This window comes from Gopherus evgoodei, chromosome 3 (genome assembly GCF_007399415.2).
Source record: "Gopherus evgoodei ecotype Sinaloan lineage chromosome 3, rGopEvg1_v1.p, whole genome shotgun sequence".
Classification (NCBI taxonomy): domain Eukaryota; kingdom Metazoa; phylum Chordata; order Testudines; family Testudinidae; genus Gopherus; species Gopherus evgoodei.
In genome coordinates this window covers 13,786,844-13,802,756 of record NC_044324.1, presented here as the reverse complement: position 1 = coordinate 13,802,756, position 15,913 = coordinate 13,786,844, and the positions used below count along the sequence as shown (strand labels likewise).

At 56.2% G+C, this 15,913-nt stretch overlaps 1 protein-coding gene across 7 annotated transcripts in view; it reads left to right on the top strand.

The window, feature by feature from the left end:
- Positions 1-15,913, top strand: part of PTK2B (protein tyrosine kinase 2 beta) — a 122,521-nt gene that overhangs the window by 93,063 nt on the left and 13,545 nt on the right. For all 7 annotated transcript variants that reach the window (XM_030555118.1, XM_030555116.1, XM_030555120.1 and 4 more), the window contains exons 9-23: positions 1,444-1,518; positions 1,700-1,801; positions 3,976-4,093; positions 4,591-4,630; positions 4,945-4,991; positions 5,587-5,640; positions 6,397-6,494; positions 7,153-7,237; positions 7,824-7,924; positions 8,621-8,736; positions 11,309-11,409; positions 11,710-11,799; positions 12,669-12,873; positions 13,511-13,619; positions 15,395-15,460. In XM_030555118.1, the coding sequence (XP_030410978.1) occupies positions 1,444-1,518; positions 1,700-1,801; positions 3,976-4,093; positions 4,591-4,630; positions 4,945-4,991; positions 5,587-5,640; positions 6,397-6,494; positions 7,153-7,237; positions 7,824-7,924; positions 8,621-8,736; positions 11,309-11,409; positions 11,710-11,799; positions 12,669-12,873; positions 13,511-13,619; positions 15,395-15,460 (1,407 nt within the window). The remainder of the gene's footprint in view (positions 1-1,443; positions 1,519-1,699; positions 1,802-3,975; positions 4,094-4,590; positions 4,631-4,944; positions 4,992-5,586; positions 5,641-6,396; positions 6,495-7,152; positions 7,238-7,823; positions 7,925-8,620; positions 8,737-11,308; positions 11,410-11,709; positions 11,800-12,668; positions 12,874-13,510; positions 13,620-15,394; positions 15,461-15,913) is intronic.

The window sequence follows — 15,913 nt, the reverse complement described above, 5'->3', positions numbered from 1 at the left end:
TCTTGCACCTTCTTCTGGAGCAACAGGGCCTGGCTACTCTCATAGACAGGATGCTGGGCTAGGTGGACCTCAGGTCTGATTTGAGACAGGCCATTTCGATGTTCCCATCTCAGAAAGAAACCCCCAGATTAACTCCCGGAAATCTCTGCACCCCATACCGCAACCTCAAGTAGCTCCCCCGCTGGGGACCCCTGCCCTGGCCATACACAGTAACATGGCTTTGGTTTCAACTGCTCTCAGCTTTCAACTCTCTGGCTCCAGCCGATCATAAACACGGCCCCAGACTCTGTCTCCCAGGCAGTGTCTGTGTCAGAGTTTGTCCATCACAGAGTTTCTCAAGCAACTGGAGGTAGCTCAAGCCACTAGCCACCACCAATACCCTGCCACTGGTCTCGGTGGCTTTCCCGTCGCTTCGGCGTGGGGCTGGCTGGGCCAGATCCAGAGTGGCTCAGCAGCCTCTGATGCTGCGAGGAACTCGGTGGTTTCAGCTCTCTGGGAGTTGTGCAAGTTCCGCGGTTGCACCACTCAGCTTTGTGCCCTCAAGTTTTAGAGAGTTTCCACCCGGCATTTGGACCCAGGCCCATCCCCAAATCTGATCCGGGCTCCCCAGCTCAGCTTGAGTGTCCCACTGGATACCAAGGGTTTCCCCACAGCTCCACTCACAGCTGCTGCGGTATGTACCAGCTGAACAGCAGGGTGAGAGGGAGCGGTTTGAAGTCTTCATTGCCCTGCAGCTTCCCAGGGATCCCCCAGCCCTCCAAGCAGTGTTACCATTAGTGAGATCTAGCAGGGACTTAATATGGGGCCTGGGTTCGAATGCTGGGGTTTTGGCTGAGTTTCTGCCGTCAGTGCACTGAATGGCTGGCAGTCGCAGCCCCTGGGAGGCCTAGCAGGGAGATGTTGGCAGGGGACGGCTCACAGCTACCCTCCAGTGGGATGCCACGGGCAGGGACAGAGATGGGCCAGCAGAGCCACGGGTGTGCAAAGCTAGCAAAGCCACCGTCTGCGCTGCCCCCAGCGCTAGACAGGGCGGTCGGCTTCTCGGCTACAGTCCCTACATGGAGGGTAAAGGCCACTCAGCCCCTTGGGAATTTCGGAGTGAGTCTCAGCCCAGTTCTCGGACAAGCGTCCACTTCCCCCTGCCTCCTTCCCTTGCTGGCGCTCTGATTGGCCTCAGCAGAGAAGGCAAGGACTGGATGGGCGATGGAGACTGAACTGCCGGTGCTCTCCGCAGGCCAGGGCTCCGCCACGCTGGGCCGGACTGTGTGGGGATGCTCCCCGTGCTGCCACTTGGGCTCCCCTGTTGGGGTCCGTTCTCCAGCCCCCTTGACCAGTGCTGGGTGCTGCAGCAAAGCCCTGGCCGAGAAGCCCTTGGGAAGGGAGACGGGGCTGTTTTGGAGGCAGAGCAGAGACTGTGCCCTTGTCCTTATCTCTCCCTTCCAGCAAGGGTGGAACATCACAGTGGACCTAGTGATCGGGCCCAAGGGCATCCGGCAGATGACGAGCAAGGAAGCAAAGGTATGCGGGGGGGCCAGGGCTAAAGCCCCAAAAGATGAAAGGGCTTAGTCGCCCCACACCCACCAAATGCGGGGCTGGGACCCACTGTGTGTGTGTGTGTGTGTGTGTGTGACGTCCTTGTTGAGCTGTCTCCCAGCCCCCGCCGGCGTTGTGATCACACTGGGGTTTTGGTGCATTGCAGCCCACCTGCCTGGCGGATTTCAAGCAGATCAAATCCATCAAGTGTTGCACCGTGGAGGAGGGCAGAGCCATGCTGCAGCTGACGCTCACCGGGACCCCCCAGGTAAAGGGAGGAGATGGGCAGTGCTGCGGTGTCTCTTACCGTCCCAGAGCCACATAGAGTCCAAGGCCGGAAGGGATCACTCTGATCATCTGCTCTGCCCTCCTGTACCGCACCGGCCACAGAACTTCTCTGAGTTAATGCCCATTTGTACTAGATCAAATCTCTTAGAAAAAAACATCCAGGCTGGATTTTAAAATTGTCAGTGCTGGAGAATCTACCACGACCCATGGTAAAATGTTCCAGTGGTTAATTATCCTCCTCGTTAAAAAAATGACACCTTGTTTCCAGGCTGAATTTGTCTAGCTCCAACTCCCAGCCATTGGATGTTGTCTGCTAGGCTGAAGAGCCCATGATTATCAAATAGTTGTTCCCCCTGGTGCCAAGGCTGGAAAAGAGAAAGGAGGGGAGGAAAAGGGGAGACAGAGAACTATTTCGAGGTGTTTGGGGAGATGACTGTTCTAAAAATAGCTGCAAAAAAAAGTGTCGCATGGTTTTAGTAGTAACAGAAACAAGGTCACAGGTCACATATACTGATCAAATCTGCAGATAACACAGTTGGGGGGGTTGCCAACACTCGAGAGGATAGAACTCAAAATCAGAGGGTTCTTGATAAATTGGAGAACTGGGCTCTGAACAACAAAGTGAAATTCAACAAAGACAAATGGCAGGTGGTACGCTAAGGGAAGAAAAAACAACGGCACAAATACGGGATGGGGGATAACTGGCTTGGCAGCAGCATTGCTGAGAAGGGCTGTTGTGGTGGATCACAACCTCAAGATGGGTCAGCAGTGCGATGCTGTTGCAAAAAAAGCAAATGCAGTTTTAGGTTATATGAACAGAGGCATAACATGCAAGTCACGGGCGGTGATAGTACCACTCTACTCTACGCTGGGTAGGCCTAAGCTGGAGAACTGTGTCCAGTTTTGGTCACCATTGTATAGAAAGGGTGTAGAGACATGGGAAGGATCCAGCGGCGAGTGACAAAGACAATCAGAAGGACAAAGGCAAGGCAGGTGAGCAAAGGCTGAAGGATCTGGGTATGTTTAGTTTGGAAAAGAGGAGAGTGTGGGGGGGACATGATAGCGGTCTTCAAATACTAGAAAAACTGCCATAGAAAAGCTGGAGAAAAGCTGTTCTCTCTTGCCGCATAGGCCAGGGCGAGAGGCAATGGGGTCAAACTCCAGCATAGCAGGTTTAGATTAAATCTCAGGAAAAACTCCCTCGCTGTGAGACCAGCAGGATGATGGAGCAGACGGCTAGGGAGGTTGTGGAAGCTCCTTCGCTGGAGGTTTTCAGAAGGAGGCTGGAGGCATCTGCCTTGGATGGTGTAGACACAGCACATCCTGTGTCTTGGCAGAGGGTTACACTGGATGGCCCTGCGGTCCCTTCTAATCCTCTGGTTCGATGATTCTATAACAGTCACATGTTACTAGGGTGACCAGATGTTATAGGGATGTTTGGAGCTTTTTTTTATATGGCTCCTATTACCCCCCACCACCCCTTGTCCCGATTTTTCACACTTGCTGTCTGGTTACCCTACATGTTACCACCAGAAAGACAAGGGCAGGGGGAAGGGGGGAGAATATCTTTTATTGGACAAAATTCTGTTTGTTTAATATCCTGGGACCAACAGGGCTGCAAGGACACTGCGCCAGCTGTTCTTAGCACAGGGTGTGAGTGCAGGCCAAGAGCTGTAGATGGTGCCAGACTAATATGTTAGGGGCCCAATTTGTCCCCATCTGAACTCAATGTGCTTGCCCCGGTGTGCTTTAAAGACATGAATGCATCGGGCCAGATACAGAGGTGCATCTGGGAGGGCGTAACATGGTGTAATCCTGCTGCACCTCCTGCTGTCCCTTTAGCGTGGACGTGACCCAAGCTCCAGCCTGTAATGGGGACGGTTAGACGCACACCCTGGCACTGGTGTGTCACGTACACCCCTTTACCCGTCGCTTGTGGTTTGGGGTTGCTGGACCCCAGTGTCCCAGAAGGGAGAGGGGTGAGCTCAATATGGCAGCGCATCTCAACACTAGCCCCTGGAGCCTCGAGAGGCTCTGTCTCTAGGCAGCGTCCACCCGTTGCCCATCCAGCTGAGAGGGTGCAGATCTGGATGCTGGTTGCAAATGTTCACCTGAGTTTCAACCCCCCTCAATCCCACTTTTCATGTTTCATAGTCCCTGGCTATTAAAACCTCCTCCCTGGCCGAGGCGGAGAACATGGCAGATCTGATAGACGGTTACTGCCGGTTGCAGGGGGACCAGGAAACATCCCTCATCGTCCGTCCCAAGAAAGGTGAGCGACTCTCTGTGAGCACAGGCGCTGGGCAGGCCAGAGGGGAAGCAGATGCCGCGGGATTGTGATGCCCATGAACATCAAGGGCTGAGGTCCCAAACTGGAGCTAGGCTTACTGCAGGGAACATTCTTACCCCCCTGTTCCCAGCACCCATCAGCCCCAATTTACAGTCCCCAAACTCGCCGCGCTGGTGATCCAGCTGGCATTGAATCCCAGATGGCATCCCGAGGTGAAAGGCAGGTGCAGTGGCAGTTTTGGGTTGTCTCGGCTTGATAATCACATGCAGGTTGCTGAGTGTGTGGGGAAGGGGTGGTCTCTTCGTCCCCTCCGACTGCACTCTGCCTTCTGTCCCATATCTTCCTCGGAGGCTCGGCAGAATGGCCAGGGATGGGAGAGCAGAGGCTAAGATGTTCCCAGAGTCTGGCAGCAAAACTGGGGGGAGGAGGGCGGGCGACAGGAGATGTACAGTAAAGAACCTTTCACCCTTTCTCAACAGAGAATGAGAAGAGGGTGAGCTTGCCACAGATCCCCACACAGTAAGTAGAAAATAACCGCTCGAGGCATGTCTGTTGGCACTGGGCAGAGAGACCACAAATGCGGGATGTCCAGGTTGGAAGGAAGGGCCATAAAACCAAAGCCCTGACCATGTGTGGTCCTCAGAGATCCCATGAACACCTGGCTTCAGAGCGGGGCTTACATACCCTGAGGATAGGAACCTTGGAAATACTGGAGCTGGGTGGATGGCTGGAAGAATGAGATGGATGGACAGACGGATGGATGGATGAATGGATAGGACAACCAGTGTCTGAGCTTGTCTCTTGTGCATTTTCACCCATGCTTTCCCCTGTAGGCACATAGACAAGAGAAGACCCACGTTAACTGAGAGCATCAGTATGGGTGAGTTTCATTCACCCCTCTCGCCAGCCGGCCACAGCTGGGACCTGGAGAGAGAGCCAGCCAGTGCCACGGTGCAACTGGGAGAAGGCGAAAATGGATGGGAGTGTTTGGGGAAGGGACAGAGAATCTCAGTTCCCTTTTATTAGAGATGGGCCCAAGGCAAAGCCCTAAATCCAGCCTCCCTCTACCTCCTGCCCCCGCCCCCTGACTGGGGGACCCCACACTTCTTTTTCCTTTCTGTCCTGCGGCCACAGAGTCGGGTGGAACCAACCCCACCCCCAATGCAGCCCCAATGTGGATCCTTCCTGCCTCCTTGGCAGCAGCTGGTGCTGGCCACTGTCAGGCAGGACACTGCCCTAGACGGACCCCTGGGCTAATTCACCGCAGTGATTCCCATGCCCAACTTCGGAAACTGCAGCATGCCCAGCAGCCAGGGGGTAGTGCGGATGGGCTGTGTGGGCAGAGGCCCCGGGCTTGCCACACTGTCCCAGGATAAGGGACAGCTCGTAGGAGGTCTCAGACCCACTGGTTTACTAAAGGAAACACCCCAGGCCGGGCGCTGCAGCTGCTTTTACTGCTGAATTTCTTGCCCTAGATTCGGATATTTATGCTGAAATCCCCGATGAGGCCTCGAGACCCAAATCCGGAGGTAGGTGTCCCGTCTGGCCCCTCCAGCTTTGCTTCGTCTGGAGATGCTTCTCCTTGAAGACATGAGAACCCACCGGCTGGAGGGATGCCAGCTTCAGGGGAAAGGGGCTGGCAGGTCTTCCAGGACCGTGGCGACGTGATGGGTAGAGCTGATCTGCGAGGGGAGGAGCTAGGGGTCAATCAGCCCCTCCCACTAGGTGCTCCTTCAGAGCACGGTCTGAAGGGTGTTAGAGAGAGAGGGGCTTCATCTGTCACTGGCATAAATCGGCATTGCTCCGTTAGGGGAGAAGGAGTGGCAGTGATTCACACCAGCACTGGATGTGGCCTATTCTCTGTAATCTCCGGCTCTGGCTTCCCCCAACTCACTGTGGGTGGAAAGGTTCATGCGTCTGTCCTCCCCTTGGTTAGCTCCGACCCACCCCATGCTTTATAGACTCGATTCCTCAGAGACCGTCGTCGTCCTGCGCCAAACAGGCCCCATGGGGGGGATGTTGCATTAGCCCCGGAGACTCTGCTTTCCCTGCAGGAGATGAGCGAGGGCTCTGTCTATATCGAGGGCAGTTCCCGTCTCCTGGGAGCCCCCGGGGCTGGGAACGGGGGTGCGGCTGGCCACAGGATCAGTCACACTCAGCTGCATTGAATGTACCAGCCCCGTGGAGCCATCGCCCACTGGGAAATCTCCATGCAGGGACTCCCAGGGATGAGCTGGTGGCACCAATGAACCTTGTGCCTCTGGTTTCTCTGTTTCTCCCTCCAGCCCAGCAGTACGGGGTCTCCCGAGAGGACGTGACTCTGGGCAGGATCCTGGGGGAAGGTTTCTTTGGGGAGGTGTACGAGGGCATTTACACCAATCAGGTGAGTTCACTGTCTCTTTGCCGCCGCTGCCCCCCAACCCCTCACAACCACCATTCCTCACCATGGGTCTGGCAGGGGTGGGCACAGCGGGGCAGATGCCAGCCCCGCCACAGACACGGCTCTGGCACGTGCCAGTCCCACAGCGCCCCCTTGTGGCTGTGTGGACACAGCCCTGTGACAGGCCAGGTCCATCTGATGTCCAGCCCTTTCTGAGGCTAGTTTTTTTCAGTCTATTACTTTCTCAGTCCAGTGATATCGCACACACCAGCCATCAGCCACTGGGCAGCCGGGATCACTGGATCATGTCCTCTTCGCCCAGCCCCCTTCTCAGCTTTTGTCCTCTCTTCTGGGCCCATGGGCCCCCAGGGCCTGATTACCCTTAACCCTGGCCCGTTCCCATCAGGGCTGGCTGCACAGGGATGTGGATTTCCCCTGCTACGCAACTTCCCTTTCATCTTGGCTCTTCTCAGCCCAGGGCCTGTTCCATCCCCCCTTTGCGTGCACTTCCTACCTGCGCTCTCCTCCCGGGAAACCCCCTCAGCTGCTCCTTAGGCCCCACTGGTTAGCCCCACGCTGTGCTAATTCCTCCAACCCTGGACGTCGCCCCATGATCAAGGCATAGGGTGAAAGCTCCTCCTGCACCGCCTTCTCCTTCCAGAACGGGGAGCGGATCAACGTGGCTGTGAAGACCTGCAAGAAGGACTGTGCCCCCGAGAACAAGGAGAAGTTCATGAGCGAAGCTGGTACGTAGCTCCCGGCTGCCCCTTGCCCGGCGGTACCTCTGGCTATGTCCTGCATTGCTCTGGTGGGGATCCACTGGGCTGACAGGCTCATGGGGTGCTGGGGCAACAGGGGGACAGAGATAGCTCAGGGAGAGGGAGCCTGATGGGGTCACCGGGAGAGGGAACGACAGGCCCGTTGGAGCGCCGTGTCTAGGAGCAGAGCCCTGAGATGAAGGCGGTAATTGTCACCTGCTCTAGGGGAGGGCTGGATTCTGTCCTGCTCCGAGGCCTGTGTAACCCACCCACATTCTGGGTGTGTCCCAGCCAGCAGCACCAAGTCTGCAGCCTTAGCTAAGAGCCACGTGGCTTTTCGCTCGTGCATTACCGGCTCCTACACTCAGCTCCTTGAACCTGCCCGCTGACGACCAGGGTCTGTCGGTGTTACACCCGGGCCTCCTAAGACAGTCATGAACCTGCCACAGCTGCTTCTTTCGCTGCGGTGGGGGAGGTTCACGTTCCCATTGCTGCCGGTCCCCGGTTCAGCCCGCCCCCATCAGCCGTGCCGTCTCGGTGCCTGAGCCGTCCTCAGTGTCTCTCTCGCTCACAGTGCTGATGAAGAAGCTGGACCACCCCCACATCGTGAAGCTCATTGGGATCACAGAGGAGGAGCCGACCTGGATCATCATGGAGCTGTACCCCTATGGGGAGGTGAGGGGGGGAAATGAACCCAGGGGGGCGTATACTAGCCGGAGGGCATGGGAGCGGGGGAATGGTCTTCGCAGCAGGACTCCTTGCTCCTCATTAGATAGTGAAGCTGCTGGAAACGGCATCAGGCAATGTTTCCTCAGCAGCAATGATCTTTCTTTGGTGGGGGAAGGAGGGGAGAGGATGGGACAGGCGAGAGAGAACCTGACTTGACATGGAAATCTTGCTGCTGTAAAGAATGCCCCTCACCCACTGGCCCCTGCCAGAGGGAGTGTGGCCTAGTGGTTAGAATGGGGGACTGGTTTCCGGGGAACCCAGGTTCCACCCTTAGTGCTGCCAATAACCTTGAGGGCAAGTCACGTCACCGCTCTGTGCCTCAGTTTCCCTACCCATAAAAATAGAAATAATGATTCCTGCCTGCTCCGGAATGGGTGGCCCTGACAATTATGGCCCCCGCAGTCTCGAGATTTGGATGGCACTGAAAGGCATTGGGACTCCCAGGCAGTCATCCCAATAGACACTCCCCCACACCTGCTCCAGCTTCTCTGATATCTGCCTGTCATGGCCGCCTCTGACTCCCGTCTCTTTCCTCGCGTGGCTGCTCCTCCCCCACAGCCGGGTTTCTTTGGCTTGCACTGCTTGGGTCCCCCTCCGGCTGCTGGGTTTGCCCCTAACCGCAGGTCTCTCGCCCCCGTGCAGCTGGGCCATTACCTCGAGCAGAACAAGAACTCCCTCAGGGTGCCGACCCTCATCCTGTACGCGCTGCAGATCGGCAAAGCCCTGGCGTACCTGGAGGCCATCAGCTGCGTGCACAGGTAGAGCGGGGGAAGGGCGATCTAAGGGTGTTGCCAAGGCGGCGGGCATTAGCCGACACGTTGGCAGAGAGCTGCAGAACCGGTGAGACACACAAGCTCTGGAGCCGGGCACATTTTTTTGCCCTTTTGGTTCAGCAACGAGACCAAAAAAATCAGTGATTCGCTGTACGCACAGTTAGCACCTGGGAGAGACTGCAGCAACGACAGCAAATTACTGGGCCCTGGCTTGTTCTCAGGGTACCCAGGACCGAGTCACCTGCTATCCCCTGCCTCTAGCAAGAGGGTGTCTTTCGGTGGTAGCAGGGTGTCAGCTGCCTGCCACCACCAACCATTCAGCCAAATGTCTCTTCTCTGCACTATGCCTGCCCTGTTGTCACCTTGCAGGTTAACAAGACTCCTTTGAATCGTACCCCTGTCACACTGGAGTTCCAATTCCTCTGCACCCAGAGGTGCGGTGTACCCCAGTTTTCCTTTAAACCACCACTCCTGTAAACCACACAGCGCTTAGAACAACCCACAAGTAGGTTTGTGTGAGTGAGAACGAAGATTTAACAGGAAGCGAGAGACAGAGATGGAAACAGCCGGTTACAACACGAAATAAAATCGGAAACCGTGGAACCTGCGTCTTAACAATAGCTACCTGTCCTGGGTAATAAATTCGGCTCCCCTCGCAAAGTGCAGCGTGTTGCAGAGCTGACTGGCTTCACCGAAACCAGGATCCAAATGTCCACACACGTTCCCCAGCCCCAAAGGGGATTCCTCTGTGGATGCAGGCAGAGTGCCTTGCCGCACTCTGTTCTACTGAAAATGGCCGTTTGTTTCTGCTCATAGGCAGGGCGACCCACTGGTAAGGGGTCTCCATTGTTTCTCCTGGTCTGTGGTCGTTTTCCATTGACCGTGGCAAGAGTAGACAATGGAACCTTGAGTGACCTCGCTGGCTGACTGGGGAGATGACAAATTCCTCTTACTTGAATAAGGGGTCACGGAGACGCATTATGCCCTGGGGACTAATTTCTGCACCAAATCAGACTTTCAATATATATACATTATTCCTTAAATATTACCCGTCCATTCACCCTGTAATGGTTATGAGTCTTGACAGGTTCTGAGCTTTCTGGATGTATCTTACATGGTACCTTATAGGGATGAACATCCCGGAAGACGTGCGTTGGGTGTAGCGAGTCGGTCAGGTCTTAGGAAAGAGCTGAATGGGGCCACTTTGCTGCGGGGTCTCTGTGTCATGCGGCTAGTGTGTTTTAGATGGCTGGGGCCCTGCTTGACGAAGCCAGGGGAGCAGGCTCCCCATCCCGTACCAGAGCACTGCTATGGAGGCAGTTAAATGAGGAGAGAGGGTTCCTACCTTGCCCACAGTTCGATGGTGGGATTGTGATGAGAGATGTTACATTACCTTTGGGGTGTATCTACGTTACAGAGCCCATGCCGGCTTAGGCCCCGAGTGTAGAGGCAGCGTACACAGAGAGAAGGGGGTTTTCTGCCCCCGTAGAAACACTGCCTCCCTGAATGATGTTAGCTACGTAGCTGCGTCTACACTGGGGGTGTTGCCGGCATAGCAATGTCGGGGACGGGGGGTGTAGCCCGATGCAGCTATGCTGATATGTGTGTTAAACGTAGACCTGGAGAGTCAAACCCAGTGGGCTTTTATGCCCCACTCCTGAGGATAAGAACGATGCTCATCCAATCAGGGAGCAGAAACAATGCCTCACGACTCTGCTAAGTGCTAGCAGCTCAGAATTCTTCCTTTGTTCCGCCCTGAGGTGCGGCGACGACTCACTGGTGCAGCGCCTCCTGCTGGTCGTCCTGGGAATTAGCTCTTCCAGCCCAGAGCACCCTCTGCAGCCCAGTGTCTTGCCTGCCGCTGGCCCCCATGTCCCTCCCGGACCCTGGTGCCCCTCAACGTCAGGGTTCTGCCCCCAGCAGTAACCCACAATCTGGGTCTCCCCACCCAGGGGAACCCCCAACCCTCTATCCCCACCTCACCTCAGTGACGAGTGCCAGTCCCCATCTAGCCCCCGCTCCCTGGGGCAGACGGCAGTTTGTAAACCACTCCGCATCGGCAAGGGGGTTAGGACCAGCTACCTCTGCCTAGCTCTGGGCTGCCCCTCTACAACCCCAGTACACGTTTTGGCCTTTTAGCAAGGCCTGCAACCTGGGGGTTTACCAGGCTGGAGCTCCCCAACTCCCTCTGCACCGCTCCACCTCAGGCACCCTGCTCAGCCCCTAGGCAGCCCAGGCCTTCTCTCTCAAGAAGCTAGAGAGAGAGTGTCTTACAGCTCCTGGTCCTCAGCCCTCTTATAGGACCAGCTGTGGCTGCTCCCCCAATCAGCCTGGCTTTTCCTGTCACAGCCCTCTCCCAGGGCTGTCTTAAGCCCTTCAGGGCAGGAGAGAGGTGATCATCCTGCTACACGCCCCTTCTGCACAACTAGGTGCAAGACAATGGAGAAGTGGGTCCCCAGAGCTCATCCATTGCCTGGTCACCCTAGGCGGGGCTCTCGCCAGAGCCGACGCCCAACATGCCCCTGCGGGACTGACTTGCTGTCCCTGGTCTCCGCAGGGACATTGCTGTGAGGAACATCCTGGTGGCTTCTTCCGAGTGTGTGAAGCTGGGGGATTTCGGTCTCTCCCGGTACATAGAAGACGACGAGTATTACAAAGGTAAGGGGCAGCTTGCGTCTGCAATGACCTGGCCCCAAGCTGGGGGACATTTCTCCACAGCCGAAAGCTACTATGCACCATTAGCAGTGTCAGGTCAAGTGGTTGGGACAGCAGTGGGGGGCTGCAGGTCAGGACTGAGGGGCATTGATAGAGCTGTGTGCATATGCGGGGGAGCGCAGGACTGAGAGGGAGAACGGGGGGCTCTGGACTGGGATTGCAGGACACGGGCAGAGCTGGGAAGCCCAAAGCTGGAAGAGCAGGAGGGCCGCACAACCGTGACCATCTTCTCTGCTCTCCAAGCTTCCGTGACTCGCCTCCCGATCAAGTGGATGTCGCCAGAGTCTATCAACTTCCGTCGCTTCACGTCTGCCAGTGACGTGTGGATGTTTGGTGAGCGGGACTGCGAATTACGAGCAGGGTGCAGCGTGGGTCAAGGAAGGGTCCAGGGCAGTGTATGGATCTCAGGCCAGTGTCTTTCCTAATCCCCAGGGCCAAATCCTGCTCTCCGTTCCCCTGGGGTAAATCCAGAGCCATCTCAGTGCCGTTATCCTGGGGTTATGCCAGCAGAGCGTGTAGCGGGAGCTGGGCAGGGCCTGGGCAGGGAGCAGAGATGTCCTTTTGGGGGAGTTATATTGTAGATCCCTGCAGATTCGGCACAAGAGAAAAGATCCTGTCTGTGGGGCTACTCCAAGCACAGGGAAACAGCAGGGAAGTAGATTGAATGAGGAGAGCTAATTGCACCCCCAGCAACCTCCTCCCCCGCTGGCATCTCAGCATGCAGCTTGGCTGCCAGCTGATCGAAGTTTTGGGGGGGCTCAGGGCAGTCCTTAGTGACTAGGAATCCCCGTGACAAAGACTCATTGGACTGCAGAGCCTGAGCTGGACGGCGGACGTGCTCTGTCTAAACTACTTGTCTGGCCCCATTTCTGTAGTATCTCGCACCTCCCAATCTTTAATGCATTTTTCCTCCCACCCCTGTGAGGCAGGGCAGGGCTAGTACCCATGGTTCAGATGGCAAACTGAGCCAGAGTGAGGCTAAGTGACTCGCCCAAGGTCACACATGGCGTCTGTGGCAGAGCAGGGATTTGAATTCAGCTCCCCCAAATCGGGATCTAATCACTGGCCTGTCAGCACAGCGTGGGGGAAGCCTGCGGCGCTGCTGCCCGTGCCTTGCCTGACTCACCTGGCGAGTGCTTCCCATCTCCTTGCCATGCTTGCCACCCCTGAGACGCGGTGCTTTGTGTCCCCTGCCCGCCCAGCCGTGTGCATGTGGGAGATCCTGAGCTACGGCAAGCAGCCCTTCTTCTGGCTGGAGAACAAAGACGTGATCGGGGTGCTGGAGAAGGGAGACCGCCTCCCCAAGCCTGACCTCTGCCCTCCCGTCCTCTACACCCTCATGACGCGCTGCTGGGACTACGACCCCAACGACAGGCCCAAGTTCAAGGAGCTGGTCTGCAGCTTGAGGTAGGTGGCTGGGGGGGAATCACATGGTGCTAAAGGCCTGGGGCAGCCAGATGGATCAGTCAAGAGGGTCTAGCGATTCTGGTAACTCGGGGAGCTGTGGAGGTTCGTTGCCAGTGACTGCAGTATTGTAGGGCCCGTTACTGGCTAGCCAGAGCACTGCAGTGACCGCTGCCTGCCAGCGTGGGTGGGGGGAACTCTCCAGAGCTCTGGTTCTACCCGCAGAGTTCAGTGCACCCTGAACCACCATAGGCACTGACACCACAGGTGCTCCGGGTCTGGAGCGCCCATGGAAAAAAAATAGTGGGTGCTCAGCACCCACCAGCAGGCCCCACCAATCAGCTCCACCCGCTGCCCCCCAGTGCCTCCCGCCCGCCGCTGATCAGCTGTTCAATGGCGGGCTGGAGGCACTGGGACGGAGAGGGAGGAGTGGGGGCGGGAAGAGGCAGCGTGAGGGTGGGACATGCTCACATCCATTTTCCCCATTTCTCCGCCATGGTCATTGGTTTCCACCGAGGCTGTAGGTGGCAGGACCCTTGTCAGAGATGCTGGCATAAGCAAGTCCCCGCAGGGCTGACTGCCTGGTGCGGAGGAAGCTGTACTGCTGAACTCTTTCCTTTCCCTTTGCTACTGCCTGTAGTGACATTTATCTGATGGAGAAGGACATCGCCAGGGAGCAGGAGAGGAACAATCGCCACCGGCCTCCCAAAATCATGGAGCCAATGTCTTTCCAGGAGCCCCCTCCAAAGGTCAGAAGGGAGCCGAGTAGCGTGTCTGTAACCCCACCACAATCATGGAGCATACGTCCCTCATAGGAGGAGAATGGGGTCTTCTGTAGTGGCTGGCCTGTGAAAGAGGATAATAGTTCACTACCCCTGTTACCTAGTGGAATCTCTCCTTTAGCTCAAGAGGCAGAAGCTTGTGTTCTTAGACTTGAAGTCCATGGGTTCTGATCCCCTTAATGCACATACATGGGGATTGATTTTTCATAGATTCCAAGGCCAGAGGGGACCACTGGGATCATCTATATATGCCGTAGAATTTCCCCAAAATGTTTCCTACAGCTGATCTTTTAGAAAACCATCCAATCTTGATTTAAAACTTGTCACTGATGGAGAACCCACCCTTGTGGTCCATCCCTGCCGTCCACCGTCTTTTGAGTTTTCTGCCTTCCCTAGCCAGCAAGCTGTTCAGGGCAGAGCTTGTGTTTTCTTATCGGTGTGCGAAGTGACAAATGTGCTTGTGGCTTCAGCTAAACAATGCAGCCCGTTTGCTCAGAGAGAATCCTGGCTGAGCTTAGTAACAGAGAGGAGAAATTATTTTTTAAAATAAATGCACGATTTTGAAGTGGACACTGTCCCTGTAAATATGAAGTCTAGCATGTTATGGGTAAGGCTGCAAGGCTCTCACGGAGGTCATGGAAGTCACGTGACCTCCGTGACTCTGCAGCAGCCAGTGCGACTGACCCCAAGGTAGGGTGATCAGATGTCCCGATTTTATAGGGACAGTCCCGATTTTGGGGTCTTTTTCTTATATAGGCTCCTATTAGCCCCCACCCTGTCCCAATTTTTCACACTTGCTGTCTGGTTACCCTACCCCAACGCCACCCAAGCAGCTTGAGTGGCTCCCGGGCCAGCCGCACTGGCCACTGCTGGGGTAGTCGTGGAACACCGCGTGCCCTCCCCCAAGCACCAGTGGCAGTCCCAGGCTGAGTGTCACCACCCCGCCTCCAGCATCAGCAGGGGTCCCGGGCTGTGCCACCATCTGCCCCCCAGCATTAGTGGCAATCCCCTGCTGCCCCCTGCCCCAGAGCATCAGCGGCGGTTTCCGGGGCCCCAGAGGGCCCCCTCCCCCTCTGGTACCCCCTCTCCAGAGCACCCAAGATGTAGTCAGGGCTATATAGTACAAGTCATAGACAGGTCACGGGCCGCAAATTTTTGTTTACTGCCTTGTGATCTGTCCATGACTTTTACTAAAAATACCAGTGACTAAAATGTAGCCTTAATGATGACATACAGACTCATAGACCTGTAGGGTTAGAAGCGACTGCAAGAGCGTCTCGTCTAACCCCCTGCCAAGGTGCGGGATTTGCTGTGTCTCGAATACAGGTAAAACTCTGCATCTTGCTATCTTAGAGGCAATAGCTGTAGAGGTAATCTGGATACCTACCTGCATGATTCAGGGGGCAGTAACATGGGACAGACCTCAAGTGCAATCCCGTTATGCCAGATACACCCGTCACAGAGCCAGGCAGATGCAATGCGTTGCACTCGTGTGCCGGGTATCCGTCCGCCTGGTTGGGTTGTGAGACACACGGACAAAGGACGGGTACCGTCCTGGTTGGTTTTCATGACCTGCCTCTCGCTACGTTCGCAACGGTTGGCTGATGGGTCCCAACCTGCAAGTTTGCAGCGGGTAACGCCCAGGGCTGCGGCCTGCATCGGCCGACCCTGCCAGTGGCCGAATGCTGTTAATGTGGCAATTGCTTCACCCTGTGCCTTTCCATGTCCTTGTCTTCCCACAGCCCAGCAGGCCGAAATACAAGCCGCCTCCCCAGACCAACTTACTAGCTCCCACGCTGCAGTTCCAGGTAAGGCCCCATGGTAAGGCCCAACAAGGTATTGGCTAGCAGAGACCTCCCAGTGCTTGATGGGATGAGACCATTGCATTTCAGGCGGGCGTAGAGCTGCAGAGCTACTGTATGTCGCTTCCTCTGAGCCAACTCCTTAAAGCTGCGGAGCGCCCACGCTCCCCCCGACGTCCAAGCAGGTGCCCAGCGCCTCTTGGGGCTTGGCCCTGTGCCGTTCAGAAGGGCCAAGCAGCTCTAACGGGGTGTCTGTTTGTGCCCTGAAACGTAAAGAGAGACTTTCGCCCTGGGGAATGGCATTGACATCGATTGGCTCCCAGCACAAACAGATTTTTACTTGGGGGCTAGGAGGGAAAATCGGTTTCCAGCCCTCTTCCTCCTTTGCTGCTTGCTGAAGGTCTTGGAATTCTGCTCTCCTTCGCACCGTGCGGGCCCGCTGAACTGGGAGCCGGAGTT